This window comes from Echinops telfairi, unplaced genomic scaffold (assembly GCF_000313985.2).
Source record: "Echinops telfairi isolate 266 unplaced genomic scaffold, ASM31398v2 ScPeMD7_7425;HRSCAF=8463, whole genome shotgun sequence".
NCBI classification, from domain to species: Eukaryota; Metazoa; Chordata; class Mammalia; order Afrosoricida; family Tenrecidae; genus Echinops; species Echinops telfairi.
The window spans coordinates 1018902-1040140 of record NW_022111325.1 but is presented as its reverse complement, the minus strand read 5'-3'; the positions used below and the strand labels follow the sequence as shown (position 1 = coordinate 1040140).

Below are 21239 nucleotides of genomic sequence, written 5' to 3'. Positions count from 1 at the left end.
CCGGGCCCACCCCGGGCAAGGGCCGCAAGAACTCGGCGGCCGAGGTGGGGAGCGGGAGCGGCCGGGCGGGGGGCGCCCCCACCAAGGACAGCCGGCTGTCCCGCGACAGCCTGCAGGGGCTCATCCAGGCCGCCGCAGGCAAGGGGCGCAAGAACTCCAGGACTACCGACGAGGAGCCCCCCCACCGGGGTGCGGCCAGGAGCTCGGGCTGCAGCACCTACATCAACAGGCTCATCAAGGTGGACACCCACGAGAAGAATGGGAAGAACAGTTACCCCGGCGGCGGCGGCAGCAGCAGCAGCTCCTCCTCCTCCTCGGCGTCCTCGTCCCCTTCGTCCCTGGGCCCAGACCTGGACAAGGGCAAGATTCTGAAGCAGCAAGACACGGTAAGAATACATACAACCTCTCTCGGACCCCTTGACCTCTACAAGAACTCAAGGCGAGGGAGGCAAGTATAGATGGTGAGCCCGCTCAGCCTTAGGGGGCTTTGTACCTGGGAGGAGGTGAGGCTGTATTTCGGAAGGTCTGACAATTCAGGGGTTCCTAAGTGACTTAGCGGACTGCATCTTGACAAATCCTTCTCGGGCTTGGGAGCATTGCGGGCATGGACTATTTGAATAGTTCACAGTGTAGACGGGCACTATCGATGGCGATGTACTTCTCTTCAGTTTGACCTGGTAGATAGGATTGGCCTTCCTGGGCGATGCATTTTACTAGCTGAGCCGCTAACCGAGAGATGGGAAGTTTGTGTTCACTCCGAGATACCTCGGAAGACACACTTGGCAATCAGATTCTGGAAAAGCAGCCATCGAAAACTCTAGGGACCGAAATGCTAGGTCACCATGGGTTAGCAGCTACTGGACAGCCACTGGTTGCTGGCTTTCATGTGGGCACGTTGCAGGGCGCGTTGCAGAGCTAGGATTGGATGGGACTTGGATCCCTCTTAGAGTATAAAGAATAGCAGACACTAAGTGTGGGTTTCAACATCTCAGTGGATGGGTTGGGCTCTTTACTGGTTGGGAAGCTCCATCATTACAGCCCCACCACCCCATCGGCATAGAAGCTTCTCCAAGATCCACCCCCCTGTCATTTATTCTGTGAACACTTGTGGAGAGCAGTCATGGAGGAAAAGGGGCCCGGGGCCCAAGGACTTCTGGAGGGATACAGACTGTGACAAGGAAATGCCCTGAAGGAAATTGCAGATCAAGAAAGAAGAAGGTGTTTCCTGGTTTTTACACAAGAGACGTTCTCTGGGTGCTGTCCAACGTGGGAAAGTTCAGGAAAGGAACGAGCGGAGGGACTCCCGCCATTCCGACCGGATGGATTGGTTTATTTAATCACCTCTGAAAGGGGCAGAGAGAACTCAAACCAAGGTTTCAGACTCCAGCTCAGGCACTGGCTTCCTGTCGTGGGAACATCCGTTTTGTCTTGCCCCCGGCCTTCATTCTTCCCACGGATGATGTTTCCAGCACAGCTACCTGTGCCTAGCACTGAGAGGAGCTTAGTCGCTGCTCTACCTGACTGGCTCCCGGGTGCCTGGATGCCCAGGACCGGGTGCCGGGTTTGATGGACCGGGTGCCGGGTTTGATGGACCGGGTGCCGGGTTTGATGTTCCGGGTGCACACAGTGGACAAGCCAGAAGACTGGATGGAGGCAGTGTGTGGCAACCACGCCCTTTGCAGTGGCCTGCCTGCACCTTTTCAGTGGTGTCACTTCTGGTCATCCAGGGGTTCTTGGATCCACGCCTCTGAGGGCTGGGCTCTGCCCAGTCGGTTCCCTCCTCCTTCCTTTTTGGGGAGCAGACTGGATAAGGGTTCCTTAGCCTCCCCACGAGGAGCCCTCGTGGCATGGTGGATGATATGTTGGACTGTTAACCGCAAGATCAGCGGTTCGAAACCACCAGCCATGCTGCTGGAGAAAGTTGAAGGCGTTCCACTACCGTCAAGATTTACAATCTCGGAAACCCACGGGCGCAGGTCTGTTGTGTCCGGTGGGGCCCCTGAGAGTTGGAATCGACTGGGTGGCAGCAGGTATAGTGTCCTGGTGTGACTCTCCCTGCCGCTGCAGAGCAAGGGCTGCCCACACACACTGCTTCTCTAGCACGTCCCTGTGTTTGGAAGCGGCGAGTTGTCTGGCACAGAGAGGGACCAACACTCTATCTGACCATAGCCCACTGCCATCAAGTTGAGCTGTCCCATAGAGCCCCTATACAGGGTTTCTGGGACTGTACATCTTTTCTGTGGGAACAGACAGCCTCATCTGTCTCACTTGGAGCACCTGGTAGGTTTGAACCATTGATCTTGCCAATAGCAACCCAATGCCTGACCCACCAGGACTCCTTTCTCGGGCTGTTGGTGTTAGGTGCCATCGGTTCTGACTCATCGTGACCCTTCGTACAGTCAAACAAAACAAAACACCACCTCATCCTGCTCCGTTCTTACATGCCAGCCCATTGTTGCAGCCACAGTGGCAGTCTGTCTTGTCGAAGGCCTGCCTCTTTTTCACTGCCCTTCCACCTGACCAAGCATGATGTCCTTCTCCAGGGACTGGGTCTCTCTGGAACACATGTGCAAAGTACTTGAGGCAAAGCCTTACCCTCCCTGCCTCTAAGGAGCCCTCTGGCTGTACTTCTCCCAAGACAGATTTGTTTGTTCTCTTGGCGGTCCTTGGCACTTTCAGTATCTGGGGATAGCCTATGCAAACTAGTCTGCCTACAAATTATTGAGCCTAGGACTCCCTCAATCTTGCTCATGGATGCCGCCCGCTTCTTTAATAACTTCTTTGAGAGGAAGCAGCCTTGGGCTTCTTTGGACTCCCTCGGGTGCCTCAGGTGACGGATTTCCTCAAGTGGGACATCCAGTAGCTCCCGGGTGACTTGGCTAACCCAGGAGAGCTGCCTTGCTCAAAGACCCATTCATCTGCGATATGCGGTAGTCCTCCGGCTCATCGCTTTGTGCGTTGAAGTCAAAGACACGCCCACTCCTCACCGCCCACCCCCACCACTCTCCAGCCCAGCAAGAGCCCCATTGCTTAGAGAGGCAGAGAGGACCACGGGGGATCCCGGAACGAGGTTAGGTGAACTACGGCAAACCAATTATCCTGTCCAAAGAGCTTTATTTAGATGTTTGTCCAACAGAGTAAAGAACGTGTTCGAGTGCCACAAAGCCCCCTCACCACTGGCTGGCGGTGTTGACCTCTCTTTGGGACTTCTGGAGATGCCAGTGACATGTGATGCCACTGGCATTGGGCAGGTGATAATGCGTAACCACTCTCCGCCCTGGGGCTTTCACAGGTCATCATTTTAGAAGACTATGCTGACCCCTATGATGCCAAGCGGACAAAAGGCCAGAGGGATGCAGAGAGGGTCGGCGAGAACGATGGGTACATGGAGCCCTATGACGCCCAGCAAATGATCACAGGTTTGTAACCAGGCGCTGCTCCGGAAAAACAAACGCCGGGAGTCTTGCCGGGCAGACCCTCGCCCTGGCTGTGTGCTGGTTGTAGTGGAGTCGGTTCTGACTGACGAGGACCCCACGGGTTCAGAGTAGAACTCCACAGGCTTTTCCAGGCTGTGGTCCACTCGAAGCCATCGGTCTTCCGATGTGCCACTGATCTTTCGGCAGCGCTTAACCATTTGCTCCACTCGGGAACGCCTACATGAACCCTAACCAGGATAGATTTGGGAAAGATGACAGTGGTTCTCCCCTTCCTCGTGCCTCGACCCTTTCAGACACTGCCTCACGTGGTGCTGACACCCCGACCATAACATTCTTTTCGTTGCTACTTCATCACTGTCATTTTGCTACTGTGATGAATCGGGCGACCCCTGTGAAAGGGTTGTTCGACCCCCAGAAGGGTCACGGCCCACAGGTGGAGAACCGCTGGGAAAGAAGGATAAGTGGCTTAGGCATCTCCTACTGGTGAAAAGACCTCAAAGTCAGACTCAGAAGTAAGATGGAAATATCCAGTTAACTTCCTGTAGAGCTGTTCATCCTTCGGGAATTTGCGGGAATCTTTCAGGCTTTTCTGATTGCAGCCCCGGTGGTGTACGGAAAGGGCAGCAGTTTGAAGCTGCCAGCAACTCCGCAGGAGAAAGACAAGGCTTTCTCCCGCAAAGTTAGTCTTGGAAATGTGGGGGGAGGTCAGATGCGCAGGCATTCCCTCCCCTGAAGGCAATCAGTTGCCAGACTGCTGTCTCATCCCTCCACAGGGGTGGGCCTGCTCCCTGCCTCTGGGGACAATGGACAGGCTCCTGTAGGAGGAGTTTGCACCCTACTGATAATGGTTCCTATGGAGACCTATAGACCACCCCCTCATTGCTGTGTAACCTATAGTGCAGCCCCTCCCTGTGAAGTATGTCTCTACCTGTAATTAGTGGGCTGGCATGCCCCCAAAAGATATATAGGTGTGGGTCAGCAATAGAGGGCTCTCGGACTTCTCTGACTCTGTCTGGCTCCCCTCTCTTCCCCCTCTCCCTTGTTCCCTTGCCCTCCTTCCCTTCCCCCTCTCTCCACGTGGACCCCCATGCTGGGCTGAGGTGAGCAATGCTACCATGTAATGTGTCTGACTGCATTAATGTAATATCTCTCATGCTCTCAATGACTCTAATATAATACTCATATAGCTCAACCGTACAATTGTGCATTACTGAGCCTGTGGGTAGTAGTAGTATTAGGGAGTGGGGGCTGGCTCCCCCACTCCTCCTCCCGCCTCCGCGCCATTTTAATTTAATACTACATGGAAACCCACGGGGCACAGCTAGCCCGTCCGTCCTATGGGGTCACTGTGACGGCACGTTAGAATTCCAGCCAAGCTGACTCCAGAAGTTTGCAGATCTGTCCAGAACGTGGTCTTCTGTGTTAAGCTAACTTATATACTTTTCTGGCCATGCGCAGAAGCTTTGGCAAACATGATGGAAGCCATTGGTCTGTGCCAAGGGACAAATACATACTTACAGGGTTTTAGACCCTTACAAGGTGCAAACGGGATGTGATCCACTGGGCTGAAGTAGAAGATTGATTTCTGAACAAGCTGTACAACATTGGGGCAACAAGTGTAATTAGTAAGAATTGCTCACTAATCACAGGCGTGAACAAGTCAGTCAAGGTGATTACTCTTGTAATTTTTCAGTTGGCCTCATTCCAACTTGTGAGTCAAGCAGCGCTAGCATTTTCAGGGTCACCCCTATTTTCCCCCTTTTTACATACATTTGGGCAGACAAGATTTACACAGAGCATTGTGCCTGGGGTTGGTAGCCGAATTTCAGAAGCAAATTATTTAAACCTCCGAGTTCTCTGACACAGTCTTTGATCTGGGATAAAAAATGGAATTTCTGAATGCCGACTCAAGGGAGCCTTGTCCGAACATCCTGAGTTTCATGCCTGGGAAAGAAATAATTGGTCACACCTTAAAGACTTTGTCTGTCGCGGTTAAGAATCGATTGAGACGCTGCCGAGCTCGGCTCTGAGTTCCGCGAGTGGCTGAGCACAGGGCTGGAAGGGTTGGGACGGAGTGAGCCCCAACCGGAAAGTGCTGCTCTGTTTCCGGCTTCTCTGCTGACAGAGATAAGGTGTGCACTTGGGAAGGGTGCACCCTGGCCAGGCTGTGACCCCACGGGCCCCAGGGCTGTGACCCCTCATGAAATCTGTGAATGAGAGGAAATGCAAACTGGACTTGGTTCGAATTTTATAAAATAGGTGGATGTTGGGAAGGAATAGAAAAATGGGCTTAGTGGTATGTAAAATTGAGGGGAAAGGATTGCCCTGAAAGAGGGGGGCGGATGCTTAATTTTGAGACCGCCTTTCTCTGCCCGTTGCCTTTTCTTCTTTTCTTTCTGGTTAGCTGGCATCGGTGGGATCTCTGTGCTCTCGCAGCTGTTGACTTGTGCAGCCACGCTGAGAATAGGGAAGATGCTAGGCTTCCGTGAGCATGAATGCAATTGTTCTTTTCATATTAGACTCTCCCCGACACACACAACACACACGATCCCTGTGAGCCGGGAGATGGGCCCTCTAGTCCTTGGTTTAAGCCAAACCCGCTGGCACCAAGCCGATTCAGACTCATCGTGGCCCTACTGCGCGCGCGCACACTGTATAGGCTTGCCGAGGTTGTGACTCCCTGCGAGCAGCTAGTTGGTGTGAGCTGCCCGCCTGGCTTTCGCATCGTAGTGCCCCTGCCACAGCAGACTGGTGCCTCGCCCATTCGATGGCTCTGTCCGGGACCGGGGAGAAATTAGAACCCAAGTCTTCCCACCGCACACCGAGCTCTGACACGCTGTGTGCAAGCACACAGGAAACTTGACACAAAAGTCAGGCAGCTTTCTGTTCAGATGCACCAGGAAAGTTCAACTCCAAAGTTAGAAGATTGTCGGACAGGAAGTACATGTAAGAGGGATAACAACGAGCATTTCAAACCTGAGGATTTATTAAGTGACGGGCTCCATCAGGAGCAGTGACTATGAGTCAACTTATTTAGAAATGCAAAAGTAATGTACACACTCGCGAATAAACCCCAATGTTATCAGAAACGTAAACTTTCAAAGTTAATCGTCTAAACCCACTTCTTCCTTAACTTTAAAAAAAATGACCTTAGTGTATTTTAGAGTGCATTCCCTGAACATATGTGTCACAAAGCCCCTTCTCATTCAGTGTGGAGAACACACTTCCCCTGAGTCCACCCGCAGGCTGCCCAGCTGGACAGAATAACAGGAAGTGAGCTACCGGAAACTGGAATGAAAGATGCGCTGGGGGTGGGTTTTTCCTTCTCTTTTTTTAACCCCCCTCCAACCTTTAACTTTTTTTTTTTTTTTATGCATATTGAGAACATTTGTTTTTTGTTTTTCGCCTAGTTCCTTTCTGCGTGCGCTGGGAAAGGTACTGGTGACCACCATTTCACTGAAGGGCTGCTCTCTCCCCAGGAGGGCGGGCCGCCACACTCCTGATCGTAGCCCCATGTGGGGCGTGTGGAATGCTGCCTACTGGGTGCCCTTGCGAGAGCGAAGGGTGTGTATACATTTGCCAGATGTCTGTTAGATGTTTCTCTGCCATGTAATAGGCCCCATTCTGGGCTCCGGGCACCCAGCAAGGAACAAGCCCCCACTGATCCTGGCCCTGAGGTCCCTCATGGAGAAAATAAGTCATGGCAAAGTGTGGTGACTGCCGCGAGTGGGCAGTCAGGAGCCCGGGGAACCGAGGCTACTTCAGGCAGGAGCAGGGACCCAAAGAAGCCAGGGAAGCTTCGAAGAGTTCGCCCGCCGCCTCCCTGTGGCCACGGCATGTCTGTGGGGCAAGCACCTGCTTTCCCTGGATCACCCCCGCCCTACAGCCTTGATTGACCACACTCTCGCTTCAATTGACCCAGAGGATGTCTCACAAAAAGTTGGCTGTGAATATAGGCTGTAAAGCTCTCTGCTGCCTGTTTATTAAGATAGCATAAACACTTGAACGAAAACAGCAAGCAGGAATCTTCCGTGGAATTTAACCCCAAGTTTTAACCGCCCAATCAAAACACTGCATTGAGAGGGTTTTTAGACGTCACCTAAGGCCCCCATCATTCCACGTGAGAATCCCTTCTGCCCTTGATACCATCCTTGTACCAGCAGCTGAGCACTTACAAGATGCCGGTCGCTCCAGATTGCCCCCCGGACATGATCTCTGTTTACAGTTGAGGAAACTAGGGCACAGAAAGCTCCGGTATACTTCCCCCACACCGGCCTGTGGTCGTCCTGCATTTATCATCATTGCATGTGTTTCGTGGGTTGAAGAGGACTTTATAGATTGGGGTCGGCCATATGGGGGTGGGGGAGGGGGCAGAGAAAGCTTCCGTAGCTTGTCCAGATTGTACAGGTGAGACTGGAAAGGACCGAGCCAATACACACACAGCCTTTGGGTTTGAGCTACAGGACTTCAACTGAGTGTTTTGAAAGGTGGTTTAAGTAAAAATGAGGGGGGAAAAAATTTTGGGCCTAAAAATGAGTTTGCTAGTTTATTTAAAGAGCCACATCTAAAGAGCCCCTCCTTGTTTGGGTCTCCATTTAAAAACAAATGAACCACAGAGAGACACTGTGCACCATTCGGTTCACCTGCTTGCTTCCGCTTCCCTTCTTTCACACAAACTCCCGGGTTTTCTGAATTATATCTGATCCTGTTCAGATCCTGAGACTTATTTGATAAGAAAATATTAAGCCCACTGCCATCCGGTCGGTTCCGAGTCAAGTGACCACCCAGCAGAGCAGAGTGGCACAGCTGCCTGCGGGTTGAAGGCTGTGCATCTTTTTCCTTCAGAGCGTTTAGCAGCCCAGTGCCTAACCAACTGCTGCACTAGGGCTCCCTGGAAAATACCAAAGGAAATTCAAATGTTAAAAACTTGAGCAAGGATAAGGGATGGAAGTTTAAAAGTTGCCCAGTGGCCCTGTTTAAGATTCTATCAGGAAAATAGCCCACAGCCATCAGAGGCTTAATGTTTGGGAAACATTGGGAAATGGGTTAGGGGGAAAGATGCAGCATTTAGCACTGTCATTAACATTTTAGATGAGCTCTTCCTTTAGGGCATGAAGTCGAGTAAGACGGAGGAATTGGGGTCTCCAGAAGGAATCATCTTTGGCTCCTCCCTCAGTACTGCACAACTGAGACCTCAGTTTATTCGCCCATGAAAAGGGGGTGACACGTCTCTCCCAGCTGTATGGGATGCCCCTGAAATACCAGGTAGACCATATCTCCGAAAAGCAAACTCGCTCCCACGGAGTCATGTCCAACACAGCTGCTCTGTAGGACACGGAGGGCAGCCCCTGCGAGTTTCCAAAGCTGGACATCTTTCCAGGCGCAGAGGACACGTTTCTCCCAAGGGTCAGCTAGTCGGTTTGAGTTGGTGACCTTGCTGTTCGCAGCCAACCACGCAATCCACGCTGTGATGTCACCAGGGCTCCTGAGTCTGTATTTGGTGTGTCAAGAGCAGCAACAACGTAATCGCCGTCTAGCCTCTTCTCACGCCTGACGAGCTCATGAGTGCCAGAGCAGGATTGCTCTGCAGGGCTGTCGGGGCTGTGATTGCCAGGCCTTTCTTCTGAGGCTCCTCTGGGGGGTTTTGAACCTCCGGCCTTGTGGTTGGCGGTCCAGTACTTAACCTTTGGCACCACCCAAGGACGAGGCCTCATGCAGACTCTCCAGAGAGAACCCTCCATTTGCAAAGAGGAAGCTGGACAGCGACGATGGAGGGGCAGTGGGAAGAGGGAGGCGCTTGATGAGATGGTTGGACCGTGGGAGCGGGGTGAGTTCCGTTCTGATGTGCGCAGGGTCCCTGTGGGTTGGAACTGGCTGGCCAACGACAACATTGATCACTGGGGAGCCCTGGAGGAATCGTGGTCAGTCATTGGTCTGCTAAGTGCAAGGTTCGAGACCACCAGCAGCTCCATGGGAGAGAAATGGGGTTTTTGATTCCTGTAAACAGTTACAGTCGCCAAAACTCAACAAGGGCAGTTCTGCCCTGTCCTGTGGGGTCACTATGAGTTGAAACAGACTCTGTGGCAGTGAGTTTGGGTCTTTATTTGGGGGGGTGGTTTGTTTATTCATTGTTAGCCACTATTAATGTCGTCAGAGAAAGTCTTACTATGCAGCAGTATTTTAACCTGTGAATGGCATAATAACATACAGCTGGGGTAGAAATTGAGCATGGAGACCTTAGGGCTCGGATTCTGCTCCCCTCCAACCAGTCACCCATTGCCATGGGTGCCAACCAATGCTCAGCTTTAGCCCTGCTGCAAATGGGCGCTTGTCTGCAGCCCGGGCCCTGCAGTCTGTCATCTGCCACAGTGAACGGCCTCGATGGGCGGCCAGGGTGTAGCTTCCTCTTGCCATTTCCTCCTTCTCAGGCCGTTTCCTCTTGGAGCTCCCTCTGCACGTCAGGAGCTATTCTCCCTGCAGGAAGGGTCGGCTCGCGGCCCCGCGATTGTTTCTGTTTCTGCCGTCCCTCAGGTTGGGGGCAGCCAGGTGTTGGACCGGACTGGGAGGCTATTCGGCTTGAAGGGGTGTTTTTTCCCCTTAATGAAACATTGTTTGTTGTGGTCGTTGGTTGCTGTCAAGTTGACTTTCAACCCATAATGATCCCACGTGACAGCCTAGAATTGCCCTAGTGGGCTTTCTGGGCTCTACTGGATATGGGCGAGGATGACGCAGGCATGACACGGTTTGGGCAGATCCCCCTCCATGAGTTCACTCGGCAAGCTGCGCACGTTCTGTGTGTATGCACTTTTACCCACCTGGGCATGTTCTGTGCAGACATACTGCCATCTCCACAGAATCACACTGTCTTTCTACCATAGGCTACAGCATGGGCTTGAACTCCCAGCCTTTCAGTTAGCAGTTGAGCCCTTCAACATTGTGTCCCCAGATCTTTTGGCCACTCCTGGAACCAAAGACATTCGCAGTGGGCTGTCTTTCCATGTTCCTCCCAGAAGGAGTGCACAGGACTCCTGTCCAGGGAGAAGAAATAGATCTCACTCAAAAGCAAAAAATGCAGACGCACATGCAAAAAGATCTCCTAGCGGTACGTCGTGTCAGCACCTGTTGGGGCATCTCCTCAGGAGCAAGACTCCCGTCTGAAAGTTGGAATACTGGCTGCCGTCTCCTCGTTGCTAGTTGACTCAGGGCGCCCGCTGGGGTTTCCAAGACTGGGACTGTTGGCGGGAGTAGAAAGTCCAGGCTTTCTCCTGAGGAGCTGACGGTGGTTTCCAACTGCTGACCATACGGATCACAGCCCAGAACATAACCACTGCCCCACCAGGACTCCTAAAGTTGGAACAAACTCTTTTTCTCCCAGCTGGGACACAATGGAGGTGAGAGGTTAAAGGAAAGATTTTGGGGCCCGTGCCACAGAGTCTGAGCTGAGGGTAAATTGAAGATTTAATCAGAAACCTCAAAATTCTAAATTGGTCCTTAGGATTCTTTTGTGTTCTGTTTCTTTTTTTTTTTTTTTTTTTCCCGTAGTTCTTTAAAAATCCCACTCTTATCTTAATTGAACCCAGAGCAGAGTATGTGTTTGTTTCTTGTTCTCCGTATCGCCATCTAGAATAGGCAAGGCAGAAAACAGGGCTGGACGGTTGGAAGTCACCCACTCCTTGTGTGACCTCAGAGCACCCTGGGTGCCTCTCCAGGGCAGGCGGATGGGGGCCGGGGGGGACTAGTGGCCCTTCTTCTGGCTCTCACTTGCTGTCTTAGATGGTTCCCATTCCAGGAGTCCCTTCTCCTCGGGGTCCGGTAGCAATGACAAGATTAGCTCTGGAGAGCAAGGGAAACTGAGGCGGGGACAGTGGGCCCTCGGGAGGGCTAGAAGGTTCTCTCTTAGTTGTTCATTAGTATCAGGCTGCACCATCAGAACCCAGGCATCCTTATTTTGTAAGTTCCCTGGGAGACCCCGCTGGGAACCCCGGTAGAGAATACAGTAGACAGGATGGAAGCCCACTCCAGACAGCTGTGGTCTCACCTTATCAATGACTGTACTGCTGTTTGAATTTAGTCTCCCGGTTGCAGTAACGTGTTTCCTGAGTGCTCCCTGGTCATTCTTGTCTTGTCGTAGAGGTCTCAGGGAGTCGGGGATTCTTCTCCATCAGGTGTCCCCATGTCCGCTGTAGAAAGCCTGTCCTTCCTTTGTTCCCAGGCCCTGCAGTCTTTGCTCCTCTCCCCACTCACCTGACCACACCTCCATCGTCTTTGCTGGAACCTCTTCTTCAGTCTGCCCCCAGCTAATGCCTCTGCTGCTCTTTCCATTGCATTCTGACCCTGTCTGTGGTGATTGGCTTCGTCCCCCAGTACCGAAGACCATCCGTTTGTGAATAACTCCTTGATCTGTCCCTCTGGCCTTCATCTCCCTGCTGAGCGCCAGAGCCACATTGTCGCCTGCCTGGAGAATTCCAGAGCTCCTCCCCTTCTCCTCCATTCATCCATCCATCCATCCATCCATCCATCCACCCATCCATCCATCCACCCATCCATCCAACCCTCCAATCGCTAATTTAACACAACTATGACCTAGAGATAGGCAAAACATGGTAGGCCCTGCCTGGGCTGAGTCGCTGTCAAACCGGAAACACAGAGAGGTCAACCCGACGGTACAGCGAGAGCAATAGGAATCATCACACCACCACCAAGGGGAGACGGGTGATGGTGGTCACTTCTGTGGGTCGGCAGAGGAGAAGGTAGACCGGAAAGGCTTCTCCAGAAAGAAGAAGGTGCTGGCTCCGATGGGAAAGCATTAGAAGGTCAACAGCAGGAGACCAGTGGGCATCGGAAGAGCGCGTGTCAGAGTCGCTCCGCTGAGTTGGAGCTGCTGGGAGGGGCTGGGTGGCGTTCAGAGGAGACATTGGAGAAGGACTGGTCATGCTATGTATGCCGAGCACCTTGCACGTCGTCTACCACTTATGAGAGGAGGTATTCCATGATCAGACCAGCTGTTGGGGTTGAGCAGAGTCTTCCATGCCTATAAGCAAGAGGAAGCGTCCTAATACGGACATGGTGGTTTGGAATTCTGCTCCATTGCTGGTCTGCTGGTCTCGACCGAGCCGTCTTTAATTGACGCTGCCAAGGCCTCTGGACCAAACGCTGGTAAACCCAGTGCCGATTCGGTTTCCTTCCCACGGACGGGCTGGTTCATTGGTGGTTGGTTGACGCGCATCCAGCTTTCTGCAGCATCCATTTCTGTGTCTCAGTTCAGACAAAACTTTCCTGACTTATCTCACACTACTGTTTTCATGGAAACGCAGATATAATCCTTATTGCCTGTCGGGAGAATTGAGTCCATGACAGTGAGTTTGGTGTTTTGTTTGTTCGGTTGGTTGGTTTGACGATTTTCAGTGGTTCGTGGCATTTAGAATCATCTCAACTTTGTATCCTTGCCTTTGAAAACTTTTGCCTTTGGGTGCCTGGCCGGCCTGCGTTCCCCACTTGTACCACTACCTCTTTCCTTTCCTGCCCTCCTGCCCTTTCCTCTTATCTCTCCACTCGCCCTCCTGGGAACCAGCTCTGCAGCATCCCCACCTCCATATCTTTGCTCAGGCAGCTTCCTCCCCTGGAAACGACCTTTCCTGTCCGCATCCACTCACCTTCCACTTCTCTGGTACTTGGAGCCCATCCAAGTGCGGTTGTGAAGAGTGGTTTCTAAAGCCCGACTTCCTGCTTTTGAACCCAGCCTTCAGCACTTACTGGTTTGGGCGACTTCTTTGAACTTTGTGCCTCAGGTAGTTGCTTTCATAGGATGCTTGTGACAATGAAGAAGCACTTAGGATAGTGCTGACCACAGTAAGTCATTGAGGAGTGTTAGCTGTCTTGTTATTGTTATTGCCGGGACCTCCTTCGCACCCAACACCACTTTTACTTCGCATTACCTGCATTGGTGAGCCTGTGCTATAGTTGTAAATGCGTCTGACCTCCCCCTGCGCACACCACACACAGTATTAACTCCCCCTGCGCACCTGAGCACGCATGCACACACAGTATTAACTCTGACGTGAGACTGGGAGAAGTCCCCCTGCCCCCACCCTGTGTTGCAAACAGTGAATGGGCTTGGCTGTAACAGAAAGGTTGGCAGTTTTAGTCTGTCCAGAAGCACCCAGAGGAACCCTGGTGACTAGCGGTCACGGGTCGGACTTTGCACAGCAAGGTTGGAAGTTGGAAGCCACTGCTGGAGAAAGATGGGGCTTTCCACTCCCGTGAAGAGTTCCAGTCTGAGAAACAGGGGTGTTCTACCCCGTTCTATGAGTCGGCATCGACTCAAAGGTAGGGTTTGTTTGTTTGGGGGAGGCACTGAGGAGGGCACACTGAGTGCCCTACTTCTGAGAGACCCTGTGGAAGTTTCCCTCTGCCATGCATGGATGAGGTCATTAAGAGTCAGATCTGACGCACGTATGTACATAGATCTCCCCTGTTTACCACAGTGGTTCTCCACCTTCCTCATGTCACGACCCTTTATTATAGTTCTTCATGTTGTGGTGACCCCCAACCATCACATTATTTTCGTTGCTACTTCACTGTGATTTTGCTACTGTTATGAATCGAGCGACCCGGGTGAAAGGGTCGTTCGACCCCCGAAGGGGTCGAGACCCACAGGTTGAGAACTGCTGGTTTACGGTGCCCAAGCCTTTGAACGCTGCAAACACTCAGCCTAGGTTTGCTAACATTGATTATTTGCTTCGTAACAAGATGCAAAAAATAAATAAAATGTTGAAGGTGAAAATAGATTCCCTCCCACCAGGCAGTGGGAGGCAGGTCCCCTGAGGTCAGATTTTACACTGCACCTTACAAAGCCCTAAGGGCACCCTGGAGACACCTGTCTCCCTCCCGATGTAACCCCCAGCAGCCTGCCTCCGCTGCATTATCTGGCTCGTGCAACCTGAGCACAGCCCATTGGGGTCAGCCTTGGGGTGATCTGCCGGGCCACCAGCCCCGCAGCGGGTGGTGCTGCGGTGACTCACGGGGCTCCCTCTGTGCTTCCAGAAATCAGACGGCGGGGCTCCAAAGACCCCCTGGTGAAGGCGCTGCAGCTGCTCGACAGCCCCTGCGAGCCCGCGGACAGCAGCCCGAAACCCGAGGCGCCCAGAGCGAACCCCAAGGAGCTCCTGGGGAAGCCGCCCCAGCTGTACGACACGCCCTACGAGCCGCCGGCCGCCGAAGCGGGCCCCGAGCGGAAGGCGCGGCCCGGGGACGGCCGGCTGCCCGAGAACGACGAGCGGCCGGCGGCCGAGTACGAGCAGCCGTGGGAGTGGAAGAAGGAGCAGATCGTGCGCGCGCTGTCAGGTGAGCGCGCGGCGCGGGGCGCGGGCACCCAGGGGGCACGGGGCTGCGCGCCGACCGCAGCGCCAACGCTTGGAAGCCACTGGCAGCTCGCTCTGCGGGAGACAGGAGGCTCTCCACCCCGTGAAGCGTTACCGCCCGGGAAACCCACCCGCAGGGTCAGTTCTACTTGCCCTGCAAGGTCGCTACCCCTACGAGCTGCCCCGATGGTCTAATAGACTGTGCTGTACGTGCCCTGTCCAACATGGTGGGTACTAGCTACAGGTAGGGACTGAGGAATCGAATTCAGTTTATGATAGCTCATTGTCATTTAAATTCGAATAGCCACGTGTGGCTAGCGACTGCTCTATTGGACAAAGCCATGCCAAGTCCATAACAAGTTATCAGTCAGGCCTTGGGGGGGGCTGGGGGGGTGTTTGTTCTCTGCTCTTGGGAAGGTCCCCAGCCCAGAAACATCGGGCCGCTCTGTCTGTTCTGCCCCATAGATTGGCTTGGAGTGGGGATCGAGCTCTGTCATGCTGCACTCATTCATTTATTTATGTATTTATTTATAGTCCTTTGGGGCACCTTGATTTTCCTGTCTCTCTGTGTTGTGCTACTGCCCTGGAAATGCCTTTCATGGCGGCTCTCATCGTTCTGTGTGCTTACCTGATCGCTGTACATCTTGCTGCCCCACCACTGACCCTATGGGACCAGCAGCAGCCTTGGCTAACTCTTCCCTGATGCGACTTCTCAACTCTGTTTTTTCTAATCTCAGTGAGATGGATTACAAGTGGAAGCTGTTGGAAAACTGGATGAAGCTAGCTTTTTTCCCGTTGTGTGTGTGAAAAGTCCTGACTCGGTTCTTCTAATAGGTTGTCAATAGCTATTAGAATTATTTCTTTGCTTCCTTCTTCCCCCAGGACCGAGTTTCTCTGCTTGGCTTTCTGCATAATTTCTTTTCTTTGTGATTAAAATATCAGGGATATTTCTCCCCTCCAGCAGTAAAGCCAAGCTAGCTGTTTTCAAGTACAGTCCACGTGCAGGATTGCAGGAGAGAAGGTGTGCTAGTGCAAATGCTGAGTGTGCTGGGAGCTTGGGGGGGGTGAGTTCACCAATGGCTAGCCGGCCCTTGAAAAACCTGGCGGGGCGCTGGTCAGCTCTGACACACGTGGGGCTGCCCTGACATTGAAGGCACTGCATGGCAACTGATGAGGTTTTAGATGATTATATCGGACAGCAAATGTCATCGTCAACTTGAGACCCTATCTGAGGGTTTTGCATTTGTTTCCCAACAAATGTCTGTCTTTTGCGGAGTGGGCCATGTGTTAGGCTGCTAACAGGAAGGCCAGCAGTAGGGAACCAGCAGCCATTCCGAGGGAGAAAGACCAGGCTTCCCACCTCATAAAGTAAGAAGTCCCAGAAACCCACAGGGGTAGTTCCACCCAGTCCTGGAGGGTCGCTAAGAGTCGGCGTCCACCGGATGGCAGTGAATTTGGCTTTTTGAGTGTGCTGGGCCTTGCTCACTTTACCCCTCGGTTTTTGATCCAGCCTTGCTCTCGTAGCGCGATTCAGTCGTTTCTTTGTTGATTTCCCTTTTTGTTTTATGATTTCCTAGTAAGAGCTGCTCAACTGATTTCACGGGGTCGATAGCCACTCCTGCTAGGAATCGCTGCCTGTCACTGTGTTTCTTATTTGGTTCTAAAAACATAAAACACGAGGAGTTTATAAAGAGTACCTGCTGAAACGTATTAAAGTGGTTTCCTCTCATACTCTAAAACTGTTTGGTACTGATGAATATCTCCCAGCAAACGTGGCTGTACGTGGGATGCTCGCGGCATGATTAGATCTTGAAGCCAGCAGGAGGCTCAGCTCTGACAGCGTGCTTTATATATAGTTTTCACTAAAGCGGAGAGAGCTGCTTTCTCGAGCCAGGGCCAGCCAGGAAGGGTTTTCCTGGAGGCGTGCATGGATCCCTGCAGTGGGCTCCGGTGCTAAATGGAGCCTTCCGTCCAGCCCAGTTCGAAGGATCCGAGCGACCTTCTGCCAGGGAGGAGACGGGAAGGCAGCAACACCACCGGCAGAAGAGCTGGACCCAGAAGATCCTGAAGCCAACCCTGTCCGACCACAGCGAGGGGGAGAGAGTGGACCCAGCCCTGCCCCTGGAGAAGCAGCCGTGAGTCTCCCCTCTGCACTGGGACACACTCTGGTTGGGAGTGTATTGACAGCCTTGGAGGACAGGGGTGGGGGGAGCAGAGCCACAGCACAGGGGACCATTTGACCAGGTTGTCTTTGCTCATGCGTACTACCTCAGCTCTGGGTAACAAAAAGAGGGTGGTTTTCACCCACACCGTTGTTTTCCTACAGCTTGGGAGGTTAGACATGGTGGGGGGCGGGGGGTGGTGGTGGTTCTGGGGCATACTGGTCCTCGCTGGGCTACTAACCCGGCAAAATCAGTCGGCAGTTTGAAACCAGCTGCCCTACGGGAAAAGGACCAGGTGTGTTCACGCATGACGAGTTAGTTAGTCTCGGAAACCCACAGGCCAGTTCTACCCTGTCCTACAGTGCCACTGCTAATCAGCATCAACTCGATGGCAATGAGTTTGCTTGGGGGGTTGGGTGGGGGTTGGGTGGCTAGACGTCTGTGAATTCGGGGCACAGTGGCACTCTACCTGCCCTGGCAGGAAACCCTGGTCTCGTTCCGCTTCCGTGGCCCCCAACTCTCCATTCCTGGTGAACTCCACCCACACACAGCTACTCTCTCCACCCACTAACTCCGCCCACGCCCCCACGCGCCCCCCCATATGCATCCCTCCCTTCTGTTTCTCAGAAGTTTAGGTTCGTGTTCAGGATATGCCCTTCACTGATCTGGCCTCATTAACATCAACCAAGAAACCGGATTCCCAAATGGGAATTCCCGGGTCTGGGAGTTAGAGGGGACATACAGGGACATGCCTCTCTTCTCGGTGCGGAAAGCCCATCTCCGAAGCCCAGTGCCTGTGTTTTCAGACACATGCTCCCGTACCGTGAAACCGCTCACAGGGGCACCACCCCGCTAGTGCTCGGCCACAGAGGTAGGGGCTCGGAGACCTGCGTCGCCTAGGTCCCGGTTTGGGCCTTTCTGGGTAGGAAGCCGCATCTGGCTCAGGCTGCGGAGTGCCCACCGAGTGTCCATGTTTTGGGTTTATTTTGTTTTGATCTCAGCCAGAAGGCCAACAAGCGACAGGGTTTTCTGAAACAGTTTTGTTAGCAGTTCATCCACGCGTCATCCAGCTCGATTTTCAATCGTCTCGAGAAGGCTTGCAACTGTCCGCACAATCGGGGCTAGAGCGCTGTCTTCTCCCTGGTTCTCACTGTTGTTCATGGAATTTTCTTTCTAATCATGGCCAAAATATCCTCACCAGAACATTCTGCCATTCCACCACGCCTACATAAACACTTCATGCTACCGAGGGCACTCCCGTGTTACACAACCACTCTGGAGAGCCTGTTCCAAATGACATCGCCAGCGTTCCCATGCACTCCACGCCCCCGACGCAGCCACGCTTTCCCCTTCGCCCATGGTAACGGGGTGGGGGTCGGGTTCTGCTCCTTTTGAGTCCTGTTCTTGATAGCGTATTCGCAGATCGTACCCACCCTGAGCTGACGTGTGTTGACACTCCTGCACGCCCCCACCACCCCTGTTTTTCAGTTGGTACCATGGTGCTATCACGCGGGCAGAGGCTGAGACTCTGCTACAACCCTGCAGAGAAGCAGGTTACCTCGTCCGCAACAGCGAGTCGGGCAACAGCAGGTACTCCATTGCCCTCAAGTAAGTATTGCAGCCCCGGGCCTTCCCTGTCTGCGTGCAGCTGCTGATGGCCCAGGGCCTTCCCTGTCTGCGTGCAGCTGCTGATGGCCCAGGGCCTTCCCTGTCTGCATGCAGCTGCTGACGGCATGCACATCAGCCCTTGTCATGATTCTCAGTTGCTCGAAACCGCCAGCCGCGCCCACAAGGGAAGTTGTCCCCTGTCCTACAGGGTTGCCGTGAGTTGGAATCCACCGATGGCAGTGATTTGAGGAGCAAGATGGGAGCCCTGGTGGCACCGTGGTTTAGCACTTGGCTGCTCGCCAAGAGCTCAGCCGCTGAAGCCACCCGCTACTTGCTCTGCATGAGAAAGCTGTGCCGGTCTGCTTCCCAGAAGATTGACAGCCTTGGGGGCTCTCTGAACAGCCCCCCTCCTCCTTGTAGGGTCACTGAGTGGGAAGGACTCTGCGTCCAGGAGTGTGTGTGAGGAGGACCACAAAGAGGACTGGCCAGCGGCTCCTGTGGATGCTTCGGCTGGGAAAACCCGGACGTGCCGGGACAGTTCTACCCCGCCCTGTAGATCACTGTGACTCGGAGTCGACTCGATGGGAGTGGGTTTGAGTTTGGGGAGCTTGAGGACCTCTCCAGGAGCCCCGGTGGTGTAGTGGGTTATACACTGGGCTGCTAATTGCCAAGTCGACGGTTCAAAAACACCATCAGGGAGAAGAGGAGGCTTTCTCCTGCTGTAAAGATGTCTCGCCTTGGAAACCCACTGGGACAGATCTCCTCTGTCCTGTCAGGGGGCTGTGCATTAGAATACTTGAAGGCGGGGAGTTTGGGGTGGGTTGGTTGCTTTGTCTGTTGGAAGTCCATTTTCACTCCATATTAGCTGAGCCAACAGCAGCCCCTCTCAGTAAAGAAATCACTTCAGCTTTAGGATAATTTCTACAGGATAGCTCATCAAGCCTTGTGGACTTCACGGAGCCGGGCCCCTTGTGTGTCAAAATGCCAGTTGTAGTCCTGATGCCTCTCACGCCCTCCCCCGCCCCCCTGCACTGGGCACAGAGAAGCCGTGTCTGCCGGCGGCCCTGTGGCATTTGGATCATGGAAATTCGGGCTGCTCCGAGTGGAGCGGTGCTATATTGGAGGATCATTGTCAAGAGCCCTCGCAGCATTTCCTTCCTCAGGAAGCTGAGCCCCTGCAGCTGAAACAATCAGACTGGAAGGGGAAAGAGGGGAGGGGGGGGACGGGCAAGCACTGTGGCCGCATAAAACAGGCTAGGCCACCAGATACACAATAGCAGGAATCGCTTTGCTGTTTCTGAAACTGCTGCCGGTGGGCTAGACCTCGGAGCCTCTGGGGCCAGCTGTCGGCATACACTGCCAGGAGCCTCCACTCCAGATCTGGGGGAAGCTGTTGGTGCGCACTGTTTTTATGTGTTCTCTTCTTGACGTTTGAGTTATTTGGGGGGTGGGGGTGGGGAAGAGACTCAGCAAATCTACACTTGATCTTAGCCAAAGGGCTGAGAAGGGATGACTCACCCAAACGTGCACCAGTTCAACAGTGTCGCTCTGTTCGGTTCAATGGCATTGATCACTGCCATTCTGGGAATCCATTTCCGCAGTGGTCTTCCCCGATTGACATAAATGCACCGCCCCTGAAGCTTCTCAGCTGACCTTTCCAGTCACTGTGGTTAGTACGTCCCAGATAGAGAAGGCACTGATTAGAGAGAAGGCGGAGGAGGAGGTCTTCCCTGGGTCCTTGTAGCCGTGGGAGGACGGTGCGTTTAAACCTGTCCCAGTTAAGCACTACTTGGGCCTTTTGAGAGCAAGCAGGGACTTCCTTTTGGTTTGTTGGTTGGCTTTCTTCTTGGTCAAGATAAGCAATTCAAGGAGGAAACACAGCTAACCAAGGACTGTGACACTTCTAAGGAGCCCAGCGGTCCCTGTGGGTTAGGGTGTTGGGCTGCTAACCTCAAGGCCAGCGGTTCAAGCCCACCAGACAGTCCTTGGGAGGACGGTGAGGCTGTCTGCTCCCATAAAGGTTCACGTTCTTGGCACAGTGCTACAAAATCTGCCCATGGGAGTACCAGTCGATGCTGTGTTCCAGCAGCCACTTCCACGAGCAGGTCTGGTGGTATGAGATGTGTCTGAGAAATCAGCCTTGGCTTCCAGGGCACACGGGCAAAGCCAACGGCAACAATGCTGTGAAATAAATATTAATAAATTTAAAGTTGTGCATATGTTTCATCTTCAGAGACTCTATCCAGGGCCTCCGTGGGTCCAAATGGGTGGCAGTGGGTGGGGGGACCGCTGAGCTCCGCCGAGGTGTCTGGTGCATTGTCTGTGGAAAACGACCAGGGGAGGGCTGAGAGCCCCCGGCGCCTTGTGAGGCTCACTCCTTCACATCTCCTCCCCGTGTGTTTGCATGCAGGACCAGCCAAGGGTGTGTGCACATCATCGTGGCTCAGACCAAAGACAGCAAGTACACGCTGAACCAGACGAGCGCCGTGTTTGACAGCATCCCTGAAGTGGTACACTATTACTCCAATGAGAAGCTGCCTTTCAAAGGGGCGGAGCACATGACCTTACTCTACCCTGTGCACGCCAAGCTGCACTGAGGCCACTCAGCCATGGGAAGCTGCTCCCCTCGCCTCACCGGGCCGACAGCTCCCTGGACCAGGCTGGACTTCATC

At 53.4% G+C, this 21239-nt stretch overlaps 1 protein-coding gene across 1 annotated transcript; it reads left to right on the top strand.

Annotated features, from left to right (window-relative positions):
- Positions 1-2: 2 nt before the first annotated feature.
- On the top strand, positions 3-21233 carry SHE (Src homology 2 domain containing E; the record flags this gene model as incomplete). Its single annotated transcript, XM_013007739.2, has 6 exons — positions 3-386; positions 3293-3419; positions 14481-14780; positions 16773-16932; positions 18448-18567; positions 20978-21233. Coding segments are annotated over 6 exons (1278 nt in total), but the record flags the coding sequence as incomplete, so codon positions are not given.
- Between the last annotated feature and the right edge of the window lie 6 nt (positions 21234-21239).